Source organism: Molothrus aeneus, chromosome 2, assembly GCF_037042795.1.
Source record: "Molothrus aeneus isolate 106 chromosome 2, BPBGC_Maene_1.0, whole genome shotgun sequence".
NCBI lineage: Eukaryota > Metazoa > Chordata > Aves > Passeriformes > Icteridae > Molothrus > Molothrus aeneus.
The window spans coordinates 26,015,404-26,038,297 of record NC_089647.1 but is presented as its reverse complement, the minus strand read 5'-3'; the positions used below and the strand labels follow the sequence as shown (position 1 = coordinate 26,038,297).

Below are 22,894 nucleotides of genomic sequence, written 5' to 3'. Positions count from 1 at the left end.
TTTGGCAGGGCCTGTGTATAATTGTCTAGGGCAAAAAGAGTCATTGTGATTGCACTTGATGTAGAATTTTGCAGGCCTTTGCCAGGATTATCTTGTACTGGATTCTGCTGATGACACTCATGTGCTGAAGTGGCTTTACATTTGGCTGGATTCCTCACTGAGCAGCTGTGCAACCTTCACAGTGAGTGGAACCTGTGCTTGGTTGGCCTCTGACTTTTAAGAAAGCATTTTGGTGACTGAGTGCTGTAATTCATCCTACTGCTACCTTGCAAACTGGCCTCAAGAGGAGGAATATTGTTTGGCATCTCTTAGACTTAATACAAAATCACCAGCAGAAACATTTTAAAGAATGAAGCTCAATGAATTGGTTAAAAACTTGAGCTTCATTCTTTAAAATGGCAATGCATATTTTTCTGAAGAAAACTATCTCAGTCTGGCTAGCTGACATGGCAGCCTTGCTGGTGTTTGAGGTCTGGTGTGTTTGAGGGGAGTTGTTACACTGTGGTGGTGACTGTGGCTCTTCCTTCAGAGAGCATTCTCCTAAGGAAGCCTCACACCTGCCTGTTGGAGCCCCACTTAAACCTGCTCAGATTTCCCCCACTCTTTGCCTCAGTGTCTTTGGCCCTGATCCTATGATGAGGCAGAAGGTTTTCCTGGGAGTTTGGGCTTCTCAGGCTGAGCCAGGATCAGATCCCTCAAAAGAAGGGGCAAGGAAGGAGCTTGCAGGGAATTAATCTGCCACTATTTGGCATCACTCTCCCCACTAATGCCTTCTGGTCTGGCTAAATCTCACATCACAAGTTTTCATTTCCCTTCCAGACAGCTGTGATGGTTACACAAGTTCAGCTGCTTTTGTTAACTTCACACAATGCCTGACCTTGAATTCTGTAATTTTCATCGTCTTGCCCTTGTATCTCACAAGAAAGGGAGGACAAGTGCCTCCCCTCATCTTCCTTATGCCTCTAATTATTGTATCCTGTCTTTTTCTGCAGTTCCTCCCTAATGTAATCAATCTCCATCTTTCCATTCTTGCCTCCTGTGAGAAGTTTTCAAGGCCCTAATTATCCTTTCATTTCTGAACTTCTGCTGGCTCCTTTTTGAGCAGTGTACTTTTGAAGTTGCTGTTTCAGCCTGATCTGAGAGGATGCACACTTGGCTTTCAGCAGCCTGAGAGGGGCTCGGCATCGTTAACTTCAAACGCGGCGCTTTGGCAGGGCCCTTATCCTGACATCACCGAGGGCTGCAGAACACAGGGAGTGCTCAGAGATGTTAATGGAGCCTCCTCACAAAGGGCTGCATCCCGGACTCTGATCCACCTTCTGCCTCTTGTGCAGCAAAGCAGACACTGAGCCAGAGCCCCAGGTGAGGCTGCCTTGACTGCCCCTCTCAGCACCGTCTTCTCCTTTGCTGTTCTCTATTCCACCTTACATTGAGGTTTTTTTGTTTTCTTTTCTTCCTGCCTGCTCTATGCCATGGCTTTCTACACCTGTCACCTGATGGCTGAGCTCTTTATCCACAGCATTGTCTTTTTTCTTACTTTATTAAAGCTTTTGTTACTAGCAGATCCCAGCCTCGGCCCCCTGGTGCCTGACCATTTGTGTGCTCTGCCTGTGAAGATGCTGCCTTGGGCTCATTATCAATGCACATGGCCGAATGATTTCCTGTCCTGGGTGTCCTGCAGTGACACACCTGTGCTGCATTCCAGGCCTCTCTGGGGCTGCTGTCATTTGGGCTGCTTGTTCCTTGGCACATTACAGTATTTCCCTCCCACATGCTGCCTTCAGAGTTTCCCAAGGATGGATCTCACACGGATTTCTCAGCAAGCTCTCTCGAAGGGGGCGATGCTAATCAGTAAGGGGATTAACATGTACCCAAACTTATTTTGACTAACAAACTCAATGGGCTCATTTTAATTAAGCAGTAATTTGGAGCAAATGAGAAGATAAGAGGTAGCCACTGTGGCATTTGAGTCGTGTTACAGGGACTGGCTCTGAGCTGTTTTCTGATTGCTGCTATTTACATTTCTCAATTCTCAATTCTGATTAGACTTTAACTGTTAGCAAGACTGAGCAGTGGAACAGAAGAGGGCAAAGTCAGGTAAACAGAGGCACTGTCCAGAACTGCAGAAAAGGGTTTATGTTGTTTTATGAAGGTGTTAAGAAGGAGCCTGGCTGCTCACATTACTTACCTGGTTTTATCTGTGGGCTCCTTTCCTCCCACCTCTGATTGGCTGAGGGCATTTTATTAATTCAGGACCTGATAACCAGGGTGCAGGTGAGTCTCAGTCTGTGTGTAGTCAGGATGGGATGCATCTGGTAGTGTTTGTTCCTCAGCTTGTTTGTTTCTCCCTTCACAGCCCATGCCAGCCTCCTGTCAGCTGGCACAGCCTGGCACAAGGACAGATGAATGCTGCAGAAGGGGTAAGAGTTCTGTTTGTTACAACTTGTTCACAGCCTTGTCCCTTGGTGCACACAGAATTCCTGCTGCAGCCCAGCCCTGCACTGCCCTTGCCTGGCTGCTGCACCAGCAGGGATGTACCTGCCTGCCAAAGGAAACCCAGCTGGGATGCAGTCCTGGCAAACAGCTCTTGTTACTGGGAGTGCCTTGTGTTCATGTGATGGGAACCTGCAGGACTCAGCTCCTCAGAGGGACAGCCTGTGCCCTGGGGCTGCTGAGCAGCCTGGTCTGGTTGGTTCCCATCTCCTTTGTGCTCAGAATGACTCAAATGTGCCTTCAGCTGGCTACTGGTCCGGGGCAGGACTTGCCCAGCCTTGGCAGCAGGAACTCACACCTTTGATGTTTGCTGCAGCCTCTCGGTCCTTTTCCTCACATGCAGACCACAAGCTTGTTTTGCTTTGGCTTTCTGCTGCAGCTTTCCTTTTCTAAAACCCTGGCTACTGGAAGGGGTGACAGGCAGGTGACACATAATGGCACTGGTAATCTGATCTGATTGGGTCCTTTTGCCTTTCTCCCGTGCTGCTTGCATTTCATGGAGAGAGCTGTACATGGCTGACAAGAGGGAGAGGGGAGCTCAGCACCTGTGGCTGACACTTGGAGCTTCTCCTGGCACAGGAATTCAGAGGTGCTGCTGGGAGGAGCCCTTACACTGAGCTCACCCTGCCCTTCCCAGAGCTCACCCTGAAGAGGGAGGGACAGGAAGGGCCCTGGTCCAAGGCTGGTGACATTCCCTGCATGGCAGTCAGGAGCTCCATGTGAGCTCTCTGCCATGGAGCATGGGAACATCAGCTGGGCGTGGGTTCTGTCCTGGCAGGAGCTGCTGGAGGAAGGGAGGTGGCCATCCCCACCCAAGCAACAACCACGACTGCAATTTTTGTATTCCTGAATGAGAAGTGAAAACTCCAACCAAAGGCTTTACACAAACCTTGCACCTTTGAAATACTATAAAGAATGTAGAAGTTGGAAAAAAAAAGAGATTACACCAACTAGTATCAATTCTTTCCTTTATTTTCTTTCCCTCTGTTTTTTTTTTAAATTTATTTTTTGGTTGTTAATGAGGGCTTGAGACAGCCTCGCTGTAAGATGCCTTGGCTTTGTGGTACTGATTTAGGATACCTGTGGAAACAGGACATGGTTAGCACAGGAGTGTGTGGCTCACCCCAGATCAGCCTTCGTTCTGAGACAGGTAATGACTCGTCAACAAACCACACACATACTCAGCCCACATTTCCTTGACACTGAATCTGAATATTTGCTGCTATTTAAAAAAGTACAATGTTTGATTTGTTGATTTAATCACAAAACAAAACACATGAATGGAAACACTCATTTACGTGACTATTGCCTATACACCTAAGAGGAAGAGTTGACTACGAATGTCCACAGCAGTTCCTGCATGAGAGAGAGTGTGTGCTCCTACCAGAGCCTGCCAAGGCAGAGAAACATCCAAGACTGAAATATGCTGTGCTTGGATTCACCTTTGGGCCATGGGAAAAGGTGCATGGGGCTCTTTGAGGGGCATAATTAACCAAAAACTGGGGCTGCAGCACACACAGTTTGTATATGAAGGAGGGCTGAGGCTGGATGCAGCTCTGAAGTGGTTTCTATTGAAAAAAAAAGCAGCTTTCTATGCCCACCTGCATTATGCACACACTGTGGTGTGAAAGGGATTCTGGAAAAGCAGTAGAGACTGTTTTAGAGAAGTATTTATGTGATAATTTTATACAATACATGTAGTAAATAGAGTATTTTTGTTACACATTTTTGTAACAATCCTGGTGCTGTGGGGAATGACTAATTGATGTAGAGAGTTGAACTGTAGAACTGTAAAAAAAACTTAAACCCCCTCCCCCCAGGTAATTACAGAAAACAAAACCTGATTCTCAAAATTTCAATTGTCATGTCTTTTAATTCAAGGTTTGCAACTGAAGTTAAAGCTCTAGGAATAGATTTAATTTTTTTATTAATAAATAAAGTAGCTTGTACTTCATTGAAGACTTGCCAACTCTGCAGACTTATAAATAATCTAATTTAATGCATTTTTTTCTGTCTATCTACAGCACTAGACATAAGATTACAAACATCTGGTCAAACCCAAAGGTGTGTGTGCTGTTGGAAGTTCTGTGTAACTGGTTTTGGATCTGATTGTGACAGAGCTCCTGGAGAGAAGAACATGAGAGAACAAAGTATCTAAATGAACAAACAGCATTTTAAACTGAACTAACACTTCCAGCCAATCTGGCCCGGTGTAGCTGAGGATTGCGAGGCTGAAGAGACATCTAAGCTTGGGATTTTGCTTGAGGTGCTGCTGTCTGAGTGGGAAAGGTGAAAGCACAGAAAGATTTCAACATCCAGTGACAGCCAATGTCCTTGATTTTCCTCCAGCCAGTCCCAGTCCTGCAGTCAGATGCTGTGCTCCTCGCTGGGAATGCTGCAGCTCCTTTGTGCCTGTCACTGACAGCCTTGAGCAGCGTGCAGGGCGAGCCTGGCAGAAATCCCACACTCCCCCTCTTTTCACAATAAATCACCCAGGCAAGAGTTTTTCCTCCCTCATTGAACTTTTTAAGTGATGGTTTTTTTCCACATACATGGTAAATCTTGATAGAAAGCATTTAACAGTGTGCACTAACAAACTTATACAACATATACATTACATATATATATAATATATATAGAATGTTCTATATACAAACATATACAACTTTTTAGATCTCTACAGACTACAAGAAAATTGATAATTATAGTCACAAGTGGTGAACTTAACAGAAATTGTAATTGGTAACTGTCTGGAAATATGTAAAGTATGTAAGAGTGGAAAGCTGTGACCTGATGGAGAGTACTAAAGAAAAGTTGCTTAAAAGTTTAGCATTAAAAATTCTAAGTTTGAGGGCTGCTAAATTCTCATTTCTCTGTTGCATAAAAATGCAAATGGAAATCTACTGGCAGGTTTTTTTTCACCCTGGTGTTAAAGACTGTTGGCAGCCAGAGACAGTTGGACCTTGTGTAAAGACTTGTTGAGGACACTTTTCTCTCTGGGTGAGCTGCAGTGATCAGCAGTCAGAAGTTGCTCTTAAATTTTCTTCAAGGATCCCATGATTCCAATCAGCCTCTGGAGCTGCTTCTGACTGCCACACAGCAGGGCAGAATGGAAAACAAGCTGGCTGCTGGACATTTTGAATGCTGCCCCAAATGATTTTGTTGCCCAGAGACAGTGAGTTTGGATTCCAGGCCAGAGCATGGGCCCAGTGAATGCAGGTTTGGACTGAAGATCAAATTGCCACAATGTTCTCCTTTATTTCTCATTCTCAATGCCTGCTTGGAGCAGTGCTTCCTCACAGGCACAAGTGGTTACTTCTGTGACCCAGCCTCTGGAAGGAATTCCCCAACCCAGTTCCTACTGGCATCAGATTGGCAAGTTTGGCTCATCCTTACACACAGAGAAATCCTCTTGGGTCATGGACAACTCCCAATTCCTGAGCTCTCACCAGAAGCCCAGGCATTGCTCAGGTTTTGTCCTATTTCCCTGCAAGTTTCTACAGTTCTGACAACATGGAGCAGTTTCTCCTGTGCCAGGGAAACTTGTGGAGTCTCATTCCCAGGTGAGTTAGACTTGTCAGGGCCATCATTTTGGTTTCAGCTACAGCAAAATGTAAAAATCCTGTAAATCATGAAATTCTTTTCTGCTACAATGGGAATTTAAAACTTAACACCTCAAATCTCTTCCAACCCTTTAACTTGTGCAGTGGGCCAGTTGTGAGGCCAGACTTGTGGATGGTCCAGCTTCCTGGGCTGTATTTTATTGTAGGTAAAGGAAGAAGAAGGAAAAGATGTCTTTGAGAGGGATCATCTGAACACTGTGATGATACAAACACCAGTGAAATTAAGGTCTAAGTGGGAGTGGGATGGTGCCTGTCTCCATCAGTGTCCATCAGGATTCCTTGAAGAGACAGAAGATGTTACATTTCTTCAAAAAAAAAAAAATTTAAAGGCTGTTTTTCCAGCTTTTCCTCACTTTCTTTTTTCTAATTTGAAATTATGTCCAGACAGACACATGAAAACAAGCCTTCACTGCCTTGTTTCCAAGCCAGTCTTGGAAAAATTTCTAACCTAAGAGTTGACCTGCGTGGCAGTGAGTCTTGTAGGATAGGGTGGAGCACTCCAGCAGGATAGGCAATAAATCCAGCTTACTGTTCTCCTCCATGGCTGCAGGTTGCAGAGTTTCCTGCAGCATTCACTGCAAAAACCAAACAAGCCACTCTGAAGCAGAAGCAAACTACTTTTAGCAGTGTGAGCAGAGTATAAATTGCCACTCACCCATGGTGTCACTTTATATCTGTGTTCCATATATATGTTGGCAATGGTTTTCCATGCTCCCCCCTGGCCCACTCTGTAGTGTTCCTGCTCTAATCTCTCTTTCTGTCACAGGTTTTTGGGGGGGTTTCTGTGCAGGCCTCCTCTCATAATTTCAGCTGAGCACTGAAGCTGCTCCGCAAGCTGCTAAGCAGCCTCTGAGCAGTGCTTGATGGGACTGTGGGTTCCCATCTTGCCTTTCCTAACTTGAAGAAATGCTTTCCAAAGCTGGTTTTCTATTCCTGTTTCTGGGAAATAAGGCAACCAAGTGATACAGACTCCATGGGGATGAAAAGTGGCACGGCCCCCCTTCAAGGACAACAGATGAATCTAGAGCACATTTTAAAAAGTATAGATTAGGATGATGTTTCATGTGCTCTGAATTGCAAATAAACCATCTATGCACATTTCTTAATGATCTTGTTAGCTAGTGCCTGTCCAGCTACCTGCAAAATCGTTAGATTTTGGGGATAGGATTTTAAATTTATTTATTTTTCTGGTAGGAGTTAAAGAGCACTGCCTTGAGCAAGGCTTTTCAAGGGAAATAAATAGCAGATAAGAAAATAATGCAGCTCAACTAATTTTTATGTGGAGAACAGTAGCAAACATGCTTGAAATGTCCTGGCTTTTCATAATGTAACTTTTAAAAAATAAAGATTTTTGTCATTTAAGGTGTTTTTCCTCTTTTTTTTCTTTTTTTTTTTTTTTTCTCAGAGTAGAAATAAATCCCATTTTTCTTCGGTCACAACATGCTTCCTTTTTGTCTTTTTTTTTTTTAAGTTGGCAATTAGTCATGCAAAGTTTTATAAGTGCATTAACATTCGAGTTTGTACAGAATATTTTGAACCAGACGCACTCCCCACAGTTCATACCTACAGCTTCTGAAAAACTACATGCCACAGTGATGGTTGAGTTCCTTTTGGGAAAAAAATTGGCCCCCCCATAAGTCAGCTGTTGGAAAGACCCTCATGATTCCAGCTTCCATCCCACGGTCTGTAAAATTTCTCCTTGACGTCCACTGTGATGAATCCAATAACAGTAACAGGAAAACATCTTCTAGGAGAAAAAACTGTCTCTGGCCAGTGACTGGGAATAAAGGCTGCTTCCCTGAACAGTGTTCTTAATAAAGCCACAAGCAGCTTCTTTGAAAGTCTAAAACTGGTACCACTTTTTGTCCTTGTATTTGAGCATCACCTACAGAGATGGGAAAAAAACCAAACAAATGGCAATCAAACACCACCCTGCATATGAGAGACCACACTTGACCCAGGCCCATCAACTGTCAAACTTTAGAATTAATAAATGCAGAACAATGCAATACTTCACTAACAATGTCAGCAGGTCTTGGGTCCACTGAGATCTCATCATTAATTTCATAGTTATTACATTTAAAAAGTGTTACCTGCTATTGCTGGTTTTAGAAGATTTTCCCTGAGGAACTTTAACTACTTTTCTTCTTCAAAAATTAAAGGAACTTGCTTTCTATAGGAATAAAAAGATACTTCTCTATGGAGCATAGTAGATATGCCCTGACTATATAAACTTGTTGCAATTCAGGGCACATTCTTTCTGCCTCACACTAACAAAAGCCAATAAAAATGTAAAGGTCTTGTCCGGAGATGTGATGCACATGAAATGAAAAACGTGCATTTTGGGAAGTATGCTTTGATGTTTTATCTTCAAGAAAAATCATTTTAGTTTTCCCAGTCTTAACAGCGTGGGATGGAAAAGCTTTCCATTTCCAGCTCCAAGCACAGAAGCTATTCCTATTCCTGGCAAGGCCTATTCTACATAACAGTACCACAGGGCTGTACTAGTAATGTTCTCCTTTTCCCAGTAAGATCTGTAAAGGTTCCTCTGCACTCATCCACCTACCTCTTTTCTGCCCTAGTGCATGGATGTGCTGCATTAAGTGGCTTAAAAAAACAAACCATAACGAATTAGTGAGAAAGGCAAGATGAGAAGTGCCATGTTCTAAATTCAGAGGCTAACAATGGATGCTCATTTCTGGAAACATGAAAGGAAGGGCTGTGTTTATTTTTGGCATTCTGATAATTTGGGAGCAGGAACAATGCCATGCTGACATGAGCACACCTCCAACACCACGACTGGGTGAAGGGAGAGAAGGGCACTTGGCTTTCCCAAAGGGAAGCACACCGGGTTGGCAGTTCCCATTGCAGGGTGGGGGTGCCAGGGCTCCTACCTCGTGTGCATGTTTGGAAAAGGCCTCTGCGCTGGCCATCATGCTGGCAGTCCTTTCATCCAGCTCGCCCAGCTTCTGTCCCCTCTCGTCCAGGGCAATGCGCGCTCGGGTCAGGTCCCCAATGACCCCGCCCGCCGCTCCTCGCACGCCTTCGATCCCGCCCGACCCAGGGATGTGCTGGGCCAGGCTGCGGGAGGCTTTTCCTGCTGTGGCCTCGCCGACTGCACAGGAGAAAAGGACAGGCAGAGAGACGGGGATGAGCTCCTGGCCTGGCTCTGTCAGTGCTGCCCAGTCTCAAGCTGCCTCCCTGCAGCAGTGGCACCATTCCAGGGGCAGGTGGCACATCTGGAAGGTTTTGCTCTGCCACCACCACTGCAGGGCAGTCGTGTGCCCCCCACTCAGCTGATCAAAAGAAGCAAAAGAAGCTGCCAAGGTGAAGGAGTTATGGAATGGCAGACATGGACCCTCCCCTTCCTCCACCAGGTCAACTTTCTCTTTTCATCAGTCATCTAAATCTTGTGTACTGCTCCATTCCTAGATGACAAGGGCAGGAGATCTCAAGAATGAATTGCTGCCCAAAAAACCCCAAGCAATAAATTACTCACAAAGCTCCTCTCTGTCAAAAGCTTGTCCGCTTCCTCCAAAAAGTCCTTTGAGGAAGCCTCTGTTTTGGGCTTCTGGTGTTTCCACAGGAGTAAACAAATCCCCAAGCATGTCCTAGTAAAGCCAGAAAAAGTCCATGTAAAAGGTTAGTGAGGTGAAAGTGATTCTAGGTGTTTTCTTGCTTTTCATTAACAAGCCACATGCACTGGACCTAATCAACTAATTTTAAAAGAGTCTGTTGTGTGACCAGGATGGTGCCGGTAATATTTGTGTACTCTGACAAATGCTTGGGCTAACTAGACTCACTCATGCTTTCAAAGGGACTTGGTTTGTCAGTGCTCAGCCCCATGTTTGTTACCAGAGAAAAAAACCTGCAGCTAATACAGAATGAAAATACCAGTGGTAAGGTCACATTTTGCTTAGAAACAGCAGAAGTGACACTATAATTGAATAAACAATTTGTTGTGTATTACGTATTTTGCTTTTGTGATTGGGGCAGTCACTCTGCTTTCCTTTTATAGCACACCTGAGTTCAACGCTTGCCAGCAATTCAGAGTTTGGTGGTTTGTAGTTTAGTTGATTTTTTCCTTTTTAAACAAAATTCATTACCTTCCTACAACTCTCCCCCACCCCATTAGTGTGCCATCAGCATTGTTAAATAAGCACATCTGCTGAAGGCACTGCTCTGGTGCCACATCTTGGAACAGTCACTCCCAACAATTGTCAGGCTCAGATTGATTTGCAGTAGTATTAGGAAAAGCAGGCTCTCTGGAAAACTGATGGGAAAAGTGTGCAGTGCCATTAGTGTTTGAAACCAGGGGGCTGTGTGTACTGAGAACAGTTCCTGCCCTGTTGCTCAGCTCTGTGTTTGCTCAGCCAAGCCTCAGCAGGCAGATCCAGCTGCTGTGTTGCACACAGCAGGCAGATCCTGGGGGCGAGGACAGCGCTGTGACTCACAGCCACTGCTCCTCTGCACAGTCACCTGCTCTGGGGAGAAAAATTACTGCAGCCCTTGGAGCCTAAGTGGAGCTCTCATGCAGCCCAGCTTTGTTTTCCCAAGTAGCAGGTGACACTGGGTCATCTGCTTTCTGTACACACATAATGACCATGCAAAGCTTTTTTTGCCTAAAAGCCAAGATAAAAGCAGCCATAGTCCAGGAGTACAGAGAAGCAAGGGCCGTGTTTCCCTTTGCTTGGTAGTTGCATGGTGCTGTTAAGGCTGGTAAAAAAACCAATTTAGCTTGTAACAGCCTCTTACTGTAGGTCCATGGTCTAAGATGCATCGGTCAAACCTTTAGATTATTTTAAAATTGGCTCCTTGCAAAAGAATCTCCTCTCTGGTGCACAAAAGCTGGTGTGCAATGCTCGCTCCTCAAAGTGCCTTTTCAGACTTGAGACAGACAGTGCTGTGATGTGAGTTGAGCAGCTCAGCACATGTTATTCCCTAGGGCATAATGAGTGCTGGCAGGACCATTTCTTTTATACTTCCATTCTGGTTCACTGCTAATTATATAACCCAGAACTTATTCCCTCTCTTTTTTTTTCTTTTTTTTTCCCTTTTATTACTCATGTTTCTCCCTGTAACCTCTCACAATTCCTTCTCCTTAGTAAATGACATTTTTATTTGCATTTTCATTGTAAAATGACCAAACCAAACCAAACCAGCCCATCTCTAACATTGTTAAGACTTTTTGCACAGGTGCAGGTCAGAATGCATGAAAAAGCCCAAGGAACAACAGAGCTGCTGACCTCTCTCTGTTGCACGGGCACAGGGTGAGGTGTGAGCCCTACCTGCAGGTTGTCACACATCTCCTGGCTGTAGGTCAGGCGCTGGATCTCTGTGGGAGAGCTCAGGTACAAAGCCTGCCCTTCATTAGTGAAACAAAAGGTCCGTGCTATCCTCATGTCTGTGACAGGCAAATAGTTCATGTCCAGCAGCGGGCGGAGGCTGGGCAAGCTGAGGAGAAGCACATTCCCAGGTTAGCATGGAACACCTGCTCTGTGCCTGCATTTTCAACCAACACTTCGCTTTATGCTCTTCACAACTGCAACAGTTAAAGTACATCTCTAAGCTGAAAAATCCTGCCATAAAAATGCTGCATTCCCATCGGATTTTGTTTGCTTGCATGGAGGGGTTTCAGCTTCTGTCTGGACATGGGATATGCATGGCACGGCTTGTGCCACATGGCTGGGTCGTTTGCAGGGCAAGGCCTGCAGGGACATCTGTAGGAAAGGGCCTGGCAGGGCCCTGCTTCTACCCTGTGGACAAAGGCTCCAGCATCACCTTTGCTGTCCTCCAGCTTCCAGTGGTTTCTGAGCAGTACTTTTTCCAAATTTAAATGGCCTGGCCAGGGAAACAGGGAGCAGCAAGGTGAAGGTACAACTACAGGGCTACTGCACAATCAGCTCCTGGGGGGAAGGGACAAGGAAGGGGAACCAAGTGCTCTGAACAGAAAAGCTACAGAAGTGCCAAGAGTGGGACCTGATACTTCGCAAAGGATAAACAGAACCCATTCTACGGCTGAGTTTTCTACTTCTCTATACCTGACCCACCATAACTGGACAAAATTATCAGGGCTTTCTTTTATCACAGTTAAAAATCACCAGCCATCAACTGTCACAGGTAGGGGACTACTAGAAAACACCAGGAGCTTGCTTTACTGTGCACCTGCCTGCTTTAACTCCCCACGTGGAGACAGCCCAAGGATCAGGTACGGCTGCATCAAGGCAGGGAATTAAACACACCCACCAGGGAGTTAATGCAGAGCATCAGGCACTCTGGAGCAAACACAAGTGGAATATGACAGCACTGTGCCACCTCTTTGCTTAGTTTTGCCCCAAGATTAGTTAGATAAGTACCTCAGTGTCATGATGTGCCCATTAGCACAAAAGCACGCCAGACAGACGCTGTTACAGAGGGTGACCACATCTGCTCGCAATAAAAAGGACGTTTCGGTGATGTTGTGGACATAAAGACATGTTTGGGAAGGCAATGAGAAGACTTTGGCTTGTTTTTCTGAACAAATGACTGCAAATTGATGATCACCCATATCCTGGGAGGAGGAAGGGGAATGCATGACAAGTTTCCTTTTCCTTGCTTTGTCACCGTCATCAGCACTGTGTGGATCCCTCCATACTTCATAGGGCTGATGTGTCAGGGTCCCCATGCAGTCCAAGCACGCGAAGGTCAGCACGGCTCCCTTCAGGGTCAGCACGGTGCCTGCAGAACAGAATTTCCTCTCACTGGCACTGGCACCACAGCCAGGCTGCCTGTCAGCACAGCACAGGTGACACCAGCTTTGGTAAACACAGCACACACATTAATCCAGCCAAGGTGACAAGGCGTGCTTGCTCAGTTCTTTCTGAGCACATGAGAAGGTGAACAAACAGCCTGCCAGTACTGGAAAGGTCTCAGGCAGCTGATATCTATAATGATGGATGGAATACATGCTGTTAAAGATGGCCTGTTGTTTATCTCTACATTATACTAGCAGAATATGTATTCCCCAGCAGTAAAATTGCTCCAAGTCTGGTGACCTTCCAGCATTGTTTTTCTAAACAAACTGGGGGTGGGAAACCTCTGCTTCTGCGCATTCTCATTTTTTGTCCATTTTTTAAGCACATGCTGCCTCTCCTCAGACCTGACCTCTCAGCCCTCTGTTCTCTCTGCTACACCATCTGTCACTCACTCAGCCAAGGATCTCTCCTGGTACAGCAACCTGCCAAAATTTTTGTTTCCTTTCCTGAACTCCCTTCTGCTTCTCTACAGCTTTCTGATACTGAGACAGCCAAACTGCTTGCAGAATCCCAGAGAGAATTGTAAACACGACTGTAATTTCACAATATGAAGGAGCTCTGGTCCTTACAAAAGAACATGTAACTTTGCCTGTAACACAAGGCAATCCTTAGAACTAACACAACCAAAGTGTCTCAGTCCATGAAGCTGTTGGTCCCTCATGAGCATCTTTACCTGTGTGCCCTCCACTCAGTGAGTGACCACTGCTTGATTTTTTGAGACATGTCTGCCCAAAAGGCCATACAAAATCATGCACTTATTGCCCCATAGTACCAAGACAGATAAAAAGCAGGAAAAGAGCTGCACTCTCACCACTTGGAGACACCATGACTGGCTCTGACTGCCGTAAGTCGTCGCTAGCAGGCAGATTGAGGGACAGGATTATGACCATTCCGAGGCCTGTCCCAACCCAGAGGCAGGAGGAAACAGCGGAGTCGTTCTTTCGGGCAAAGGACTCCATGAAGAACAAAGCTGTGATTGCCTCCTTGGAGTCCCTGTCGATGCTGGACACGCTGGAGCTTCGGGAACGGCTGAAGGAGTTTTCCCTATTTTCTGCACAAACAGATACAAGTAAACAGGCATAAATCAGTGCTCCTGGAACAGGCACAAGCCTGCAGCATAATACAAACTCCCTGCAGAGTACAGAAAATAAAGTTTTCTTAACTTGAGCAAACATTGTGACCCTAGCGTGATACCAGCTTGCTGCCAATGTATAAATAAGTGTGGAAAATGCTGTCAGACATCATCAGCTAGATCTGCATTAGAAATAGCTGCCTATTATGGAGATTAGCATGGACTAATTAGAAATTACAACAGCCTTATCTCAAAGGACTTGTTCTAAATAGCACAAAATAATTTTGGACCCATATGTTACCAATGCATTTAGAATTAATCCATGTATCCCATTGCTGCAGGACATGAAGGGAGATGCCATTACCAGCTTCAGAGCATGTGCCCCCTGCTCTGATCTTGTTGCCATCACCAGGACATTCAAGCACTGCGCTCACAACCATCATTTATTGTGAAGGCATTAATAACTGCTCCCTGGGGAAAAGATACCCATTGCTGAACTGAGCCTAGTCTCCAAAACATCTCAGGGTACACATTCATTCTGGCTTCCCAGGGAGTGAAGTGAGAAACCTGCTCTGTGCCCTTGGCAACAACTGCAGAGTGAGCTGGCACAGCCTGAGCCTTAGCAGGCAGCATCGAGAGACAGCTGGAGACAGAGCCGTGCTCTCCCCACTGCAAGAGCCCAGGTACAGAGACTCCCTCTGAGCTTTTCAGAGAGAGGTAACCATGAACAGGCTGAGGAGCTCTGCTTTGCTTTGTCTAGTGCCAGGCAGGAAGCACAAAGCTGTGTGAGGTGGCTCCTGGCATTAGCAAGAACATCAGAGGCTATGATGCACAGAGAGCTAAAAAGTTCCTGAAGAGTCAAGGAGTCAGAGGGAAGATGGGAGTAGGGCTGGCTGCTGCACAGTCCAGTGCTGCCAGTGCTTCTGTTTACCAACCTGTAGTTAAACATGGGATCAGATCCCTGGAAATCCCACATGCTCTTTTGCAACAATAATGACTGGAAGTGGAGAAATAGCTGAAGGTACTGGATCTGAGATAAAGGTCTTGCTCCTGGAACCTATCATTATGAAGCAGATCTGTATCTGGTACAAAACTGTCCTTTTTATAGTTCAGAAGAGTCACCTCCTCAGAGCCAATAGAAGTGTCTAAAAAGAGGAATAGTTTCTGCCATGGTTGAAGAATAAATTTAGAAAATTACTTTGTCACATAGTCCAGCTTAAAACTGAGCTAATCCCCACACTGTATACATGGCTCCTGTGCTCCACCAGAGCAGCAGCTTTGCCAGTGAATCTCTTCCTCAGACAACAAACTGCAGCATTGTGTTCCCCTGCCCAGCTGCCTCAGTGCAAAGTCATCCCTACACTGCAGCTCCCTGGGGAAGACTGGAGAGAACCAGGGTGAAGCACTGCTGGAACCACACCAAGTATTTCTGCATGTGCTTCTGCCTTAAGTGCTGGCACACAGGGTTGGGGCAGATTTTCCTGCACTCTTTCACACTTGGGCCACCTCCTGTCCTTTGAGGGCATTTGTAGCATGTCAAAGGGGAGTTTTACAGGACAGTTGTTCTTGGCACTTCAGTTCCACTCTCATGGAAGAGAATCCTATGCCTACTTGAACTTCCAAGCACTGCCCTCACCCCATTTCCATGTTCATGTAGGCACTGTTGTAGCTCTCTAGCTGTGTCTCAGCACTGCTCCATGTAGGGAGCATAAACTGGGATTGTTGGCACATCTACAGACACAGCTGCTAATACCTTGAGAATTAGTGTCTCCCATAACCCCAAGAACTTTGTGCTGCTCCTGCAGGGAACGAGTTGGCCCAGCTCCTTCCTGAGCACTGACAGCTGCCAGGTAAAGAAAGGAAGACAGTAATTTCAAGGCAGAAATCATCACAAGGCAGAAATCATCAGGGCTCTCTCTCTCTCTCTCTATATGTATATATATATTTTCTTCCAAAGGGTACCTAATCTTTAATAAAAATGCTATTATGTAATTAATCTTCTCTTTAACAGGTGTATTAATATCACAGTCACATAAAATTCAAACCCGGTGGTGCTCAAGCTAAGAAAGATGTTGAAAGGACAAATGCAGTTAGTGTAGGCGACATACACATTACTTTAAATATATGATGTGCCATTTGCATGTGTCATCAAGCTTTCTCCCTCCCTAAATTAACAAGAAATGTTCCTCACTCCTGTGCAGTACAGTTAACTAATACATCTCTGCAAAACTGACACTAACAGATATAATCTTTAGGACACTTTTGGGAACATACTGTGCCATTTTCTATTAAATACACTACTCAAACTGAAATTCTAAAGATCAGCAAGACATATGCCAAAATTTGATGTCATTAAACATATCTGAACAGCAAAGTCTGCAACTGCTATGTGACTTTATTGGCTGGCTCTAAAGCAAGGTAGAAATCTCCGCTCTTTCTAAATTTCAGGATTAAATTAAGTCTTGTTCCCTGGGACTCTTTTCTCAAAAAGATTCTACCCCAAATTCATCATCTAGAAAGCATTCAGTTGTATCCTGGAGAAACACAAAAGCACTTTCCTTGGGAAGTTTTAAAAATTTGCCAAATTATTTGCTAGTATGTTTTCTATGTCTTAAAATGACATCCCATCTTCTCAAAGTTGACTTGCCAGTCTGTAGCAATCCTTAACCCAACCACCATATTCCAGGTTTTATGTTCTATTTCCCTCTTCTTGCTCTGCATGATGGGTGCAGCCAGAATGCTAGCTACATTTTTCTGCAGGAGTCTGAGCTAGGACCACTTCCTTGTGACAGAGGTCAAAGTTGATTTGGATTCTGTGCTGCAGTGAGGGGACAGGACATTCACCTGTGAAAAGCTCCTCAGAAGTTTCTGTTTTCTCCTCTTCTGGAGAACATCCTGCTACATAGCACTGTCTCATAAATGTGCTCCTATCACTAGATTACTTCCTGCTTTGAGGAAGCCCAGTATTCCCTTTTCTCTGAAAGGCACATATCCAGCTCCCAGGATCCATTAGGTCCCACACAGCCCATCAGATCATCACATCCTTGCTCCTCTTCCTCTTGCACACCCAGATTTCTTGGCTTTTCTTTTCTCCTGTATAGGTCTCCAGGCTCCAGAGAGCACCATCAGAGAGGGACCCAGTGGCCCCTGAGTGCTAGAGTAGTGACTGCAATTTGGGAGATGCTGCTGTTGGATGATGAACAGCTCTGAGCTAAAGCATTACTCCCTGCAGTCAGTGCATTCCGTGGATCAAGGCCACACAGAATAAACACCACTGCTGTCCTAAGAGTAGCCTTGCTTACTTCAAAATGTTTTCATTCAGCCCCATCCTATTCACAGTTTGGGTTAATGAGCTGCAGATGGAAACTCAGGAACCAACTTCCTTTGTGACACTGGACTGGTTGTTAAATTTGGGTGATGAGCCAGCAGCATACAAACAGAACCTTTATGACTCAAAAGCAACCAAAACCTCTTTAAGTTGCTTCCCACCTCATGGAAAAACACACAGGACACTTCAGTGCCCAGGCAGGTTAAAAGGAAGATGGTGCTTTGGAGTCCTTTGTTCAACCATGTGTGAGCAGTGCAGTGCCACGCACTGTGTGAGGATGTCCTGATTCCATGGAAGTGCTGGAGCACTGGGAATGCCACCCACTGCCACAAAGGCACATGCATTGCAAAAGGACAGGAATGACTGAGCCAAACATCATCATGACATTTATACAAAAGCAGCCCTGAGTAGTGATTTTCTTTATGAAGTTAGGAATCAGGAAAATAGAAGCATCACTTGTTAAGAGGAATGAAAAAACCTCAACCTACCAGTAACAAAGACCAACATTTTCATAGCAAATATTTACATTCATTACTGAAGAGTTTTGCAATTGATTCTCGGTGTCTTGGATGCTATTTATAGGCCCTTTCCTGGTTTTAAAGTAATGAGTAATTGATCTGTTTATGAAATATATACAAAAGTTGACCTTTTTGACATGGAAATCAATATATTATGGAAAAAAAGAAAGTGGAATGGTTTATGTTCTCCTCACTTGGAGAACTCTAGAAGTTTTAATCCCAAACACCAAACCTAACAGAGGCCAATGGAACTATTTAAAACATTTGCCCATTTAAGACCATCATCTTACATTTTAAGAGAAATCTGTCACTTTCAAAATTAGGTAGTCAGGAAAGCATTCAAAGCTCTGAATGTCAAGGGGAAATATACAGTAAAGGAATTATACTTACAGCATGAATTTGTGCACAGTAACATCACAGAGATACAGAGACCAAACATGGTGCTGATGGCAATGCTTCAGCAACACCGAGGAGAAAGGGGCAGGACAGAACACACATTAAGGTACATTTGCTTGGCTATAAAACCAACATTTTCACAGTACCACTCTGTGCTGCATTCCACATAACACAACTCACTAGAAAGCAGCAGAAGTTGTCCTAAGCACAAATAATGTACTGGAATTTTACTGCCAATGAGTTCCTACAAGATCAATTTATATAAATTACCCTAAAACTATGCTGTGGATATACAGCTTGCAGAGCATTCCAACCACTGGAATGGCTGTGGCTGTGCTCTCATGGAGCTCACAGCTGTGGATGCTTGACCCTCCCTGGAGAAACTTCTGAAATGTATTGCCCTGAAGTTGCTACAATTAAGGCAGTGTAACCTGCAAGGTTTCATGGAATTCCCACTGACACAACACTGACAGAATGGATGGCAAATAAAGGCTTGAAACAGAAAATAGATTCAAGACAGTAGACCTGGATCTTTGGTATTTCCGGAATATAGTAAACTTAAGGCTTATGTTTTAGTTCAGCAACTTTTAAAAACGGAAGGGAACTGTCAAGCCAGAATTATTCTTCACGTTGAAGAAGTAGAAATAATTTCTACAAAAATGCAAAAGATCTTTGCAGTAAGAATCTATCAAACATCCATATTTAATTGTATGAATCACTTCCCTTGACTTATACAAGCAAACTGTCTTTACATTAACCTCACTAAAAGCTCAATTTGGACTCAGTTTATGAGCTTGGACATATGTTCTTTAATTAAAGACATCACAATTCTCTAGAACTGAAACCCCAATCTGAACTATCCATTCTGCTGAAGCATCTTTCATAACACTGATGGTTCAGGAAAGAATAACTTGTATACCTTTTATACATGGAAGTATCCAAGGGTAAGGTGGAGACCAAAGGCACCATGGAAGGTGACGAAGCCATGGCATGGCAACATCCCTGCCTCCACGCCTTTCTCACCTGGGCCACCCATGGTGCTGGGGACCCCAGTCTCATCCCCAGGCTGTCACTGGGGTGAAAGTCCAGAGATCCAAAAATCCTGAACCTCCAGGGGCACTGGAAGTGGCAGAGGCAGGCCAAGGGAAGTGACCATGGATATAGCAAAACACTTTGTGTTGATCTGAAGTGATGGCTAGCAAGGAAAAAAACCTAAATTTGAGTACTCAGGGCATAATCCATCCTCAAATTCAACATGCCTGGAGTACAGTGTGAAATTAGCTTCACCTGGAATCAAATCATTATTTAAATTAAAACTGACTGTAGTGACTGTAAGAGCAACAATATTTTCATTGAGTTGGTTGTTTTAAAAACAAGAAAAATTTGCAGATTCTCATAAGAAATCAAGTCCATCCTAGCAGAACCTAACAGAAAACATAGTCTAAGGAAAGTAAGAAACACACTTTCTAGATCTAGATATAGATCTAGAATATTTCTCTGCAACATTTCCATCTGCTCCTCTGCACAGACAAGAAATATGGTGACAAACATAAATGTTAGTGGGGACTGTGGTTTACCATGGTGTCTCTAATTTTTTTCCTGTTATACAAGTCTTACTAATTAAACTGATGGCAAAGTAACTTCAAATACTAGCAGAATTCAAATGATTTATAGGAAGAATCAACACCATCAGCCCCTCCCTGAGAATTAATTAATTAATTAATCAAGCTAAGGGCTTTTCCACATGCTGTGAAAGTCCAGCTGTGAAAAGTCATGGCACTCAGGGGCCTGGTGAAGCATGGCCCCAGGACTGCTGTGCCAGGGGATCAGGTGAGTGTCAGTCTGGCTTGGCTGCTTGGGCAAGGAAGTTTACCAGCAATGATCCACTCTGTATTGGCAAAGGGAACGTGCTGGAGAACATGAGCTGTTCTGAAAACCTGCCAGAGAAGCAATAACCTCCTCAGAGAATTAATTTCTGCAGTTAACTACCCTTGTGATCAAAATGAATCCCCAACTGTCTTCCTTAAGTCAGGCCTCTGCCTTGGTAATTTATGTCCTGTCCTTTTCTCAAGAGACACAGACAGCTGACTGTTCCCTTCCTCCCTGCAGTACCCAGCCATGCATTTGAATAATTTTGTGCTTTTTTCCCCAATATTTTTCTAGATCAAGCAATCAGGTTCTTTTTCAGTTTCCTTGGAGGCCTAGGAAGCAGTGCCTTAAAAACTATACCAACCATCCATCATTACCTACCTCACATCCACATGTGGGCTTCAGAGACACAAGAGACTCAATAAAAAGAAGAGCCAGTGATAAAAATAGAAACCTCCCTCTTCTATCCCCACCTTGCCACATGGGAAGGAAACCTCATGGCCACATTTACCCATCCAGCGCAAAAAAATCCAATGTGTTATGGATCCAGCACTGCTGGAGACAGCTTAACAGCACAGTCATAACTGACAGGACAAAAATGATATAAATTTTATATAAATTACACAGCAAACACTGCAATGCTCAGCACGACACCAGGTGAATTTGCTTCCTCAGGCAGTGGCCTTTTTCCTAAGATAACTACTCAATATCCTGTTTCTAGATCCCAACTACAGCACACTGAACTTACCTGGAAGTTTCCATCAGGCTACCTAAAAGGCTTTTTTTTAAATGGTAATTTTCACAAATACTTTCAATGACTAAAAAAAAGTTTCAATTATATAGTATATACCAATACTGTGTATTTTCCAAAACAAATTGGGCAGAATCATGTAGATGAGAGAACAACTTATCCCTGAATAACTGTAGTCATCCTATGCATAGTCAGACACAAAAGAAAAACTTCAGGTAGAAAAGTACCCTGGATCAGTTAAAATGGATGCCATAGAATTTTGATAAGGTTATTAAAAATAATAACTACTTGAATGGTTTGTTTTGCCAGCTCATAGTGACATTTCAATTCAAGTGCTCTGTATCAAATTTTAACTACATATAATCAAAAGAGTTAATCCAAAAGCTAAGTGCTGAAACTGAATTGTTTTAAAGGAAAGTGAAAGCAAACTCCAAGTCTTTCTTCTCAGCATTCCTATAAAATTACAAAGCACAGCAAAACCTTGCTGGGATTTCTTGTTCAGAGGCAATTTTGTAACACCAATATGTAACTGGCCTTTACAGAACAAGGTGATTAGGCTGGACTAATTAAAAATTACATAATGGGGAATACAAATAATAGTAAAAAAAGGAAGACAGTTTTCTATCATTGCGGCTGGAAGTAAATGAATTTCCAAACACAACACTTCAAAGGAAAAGCTCCACTCTGTCTTTACTTTCTTCCCATGATGTACAATGGAACCACAGGTGGACATATGTGTGCAGAATGCCCACATTTCTGTATGGATGCAGACAAGGAGGAAAAAAATGGCAGACTCAGCCAACACAAGCCAGAGAGAAACATTTGGAGAATGCAAAATAGCTTTAAAAAGCAGTGTTTGAAAAAACCTCAAACCAATAACCAAGAAGTATCAAATCTGAAAGGCTTCTCATAACACACAAAAGAGAAATCTGTGCCAGCATATGGATCTGTGCACACATCCATGCACCCACCAGCTACACAAGTACAACCACAATGAGCTCCCTCCCACAGCAATTTTATTTTTATTCTTCAATGCCACTGTTTTCTTTAATTCAGGATTTTCTTTAATCTAAAATTGCAATTAAAATTTTTTTAAAAACCGATTTCTTTGTTTTCCTGTGCAGAAAAGAAGCAGATGTTTAGGATCTCTTAATCTGCACTGCAATTCTTTATCAGGCTGGGATTTCTGCAGGGTTAAAAACTATGATGTTAGCTCTTAGGCTGAGATGGACTATTTTGGGTCTGTGCCACAGTACAGAGGGCAAACCAGTCGAGCCACACATTTTCCCCAGGAAGTTTAACAAAAATTTAATCCCTATTTCAGTGTTTCTTCGAAGACCTGCAGAAAAAAAATGGGTGCTAGTCAGAACCCAGAGCTGGAACAGACTGAAACATGAGCAGTGCAAATGGCTACAGCCCTCAAAGAAATCCACTAAGCTTGGAGACAAAACACATTCCCATTCTACACAATGTTATCATGGGTCAGAATCCCTGTAAGGATTTAATTGGCTAAGAATAATTTGCATTCATGTGTATTTTTTATTACTGTTTAAGAGCACAATGTGAAATTGATAATAAAAAAATGTAGTTTATACTCTGTGCAAGAAAGCCTTATCAAAGAAGTATAACCACTAATTCCTGAAATCTCAAAAACTTCTTTTTAAAAGGGATTTGAAGGTCAGCAATGGTGTTTCCTGTATTTGTGGGTTTGTTTACAATGCCCATAAATTCTTATATTATCTCAAGAAATATACTGTTTAATCAAAAGTATTTGAAAACAAAATTGTTTAGAATCAGTGATCATGGGATCATAGAGAAGTTTGGTCTGGAACGAACCTTTAGAGGTCATCTGGTTCCAACCCACCTGCAACAAACAGGGACAGCTTCCACTAGGTCAGGTTGCTCTGAGCCCTGAACAATCTGAACTTGAATGTTTCCAGAGATCACCTCTGTGGGCAACCTGTTCCAATGCTTCACATAAAAAAATCTCTTCCTTATAAATAATAATATACTATTGAGAATTTACAAGGTTCTAATTTTTTGCTAAGAT

At 43.7% G+C, this 22,894-nt stretch overlaps 1 protein-coding gene across 4 annotated transcripts in view; it reads right to left on the bottom strand.

Annotated features, from left to right (window-relative positions):
- Positions 1 to 3,444: 3,444 nt before the first annotated feature.
- The window catches only part of STXBP5L (syntaxin binding protein 5L), a 185,161-nt gene continuing 165,711 nt past the window's right edge, over positions 3,445 to 22,894 (bottom strand). For all 4 annotated transcript variants that reach the window (XM_066572126.1, XM_066572128.1, XM_066572129.1 and 1 more), the window contains 6 exons: positions 13,722 to 13,961; positions 12,473 to 12,833; positions 11,405 to 11,570; positions 9,616 to 9,727; positions 9,011 to 9,231; positions 3,445 to 8,001 (listed from right to left, as the gene is read on the bottom strand). In XM_066572126.1, coding sequence (XP_066428223.1) covers positions 7,960 to 8,001; positions 9,011 to 9,231; positions 9,616 to 9,727; positions 11,405 to 11,570; positions 12,473 to 12,833; positions 13,722 to 13,961 — 1,142 coding nt within the window. In that variant the 3' untranslated portion in view covers positions 3,445 to 7,959. The remainder of the gene's footprint in view (positions 8,002 to 9,010; positions 9,232 to 9,615; positions 9,728 to 11,404; positions 11,571 to 12,472; positions 12,834 to 13,721; positions 13,962 to 22,894) is intronic.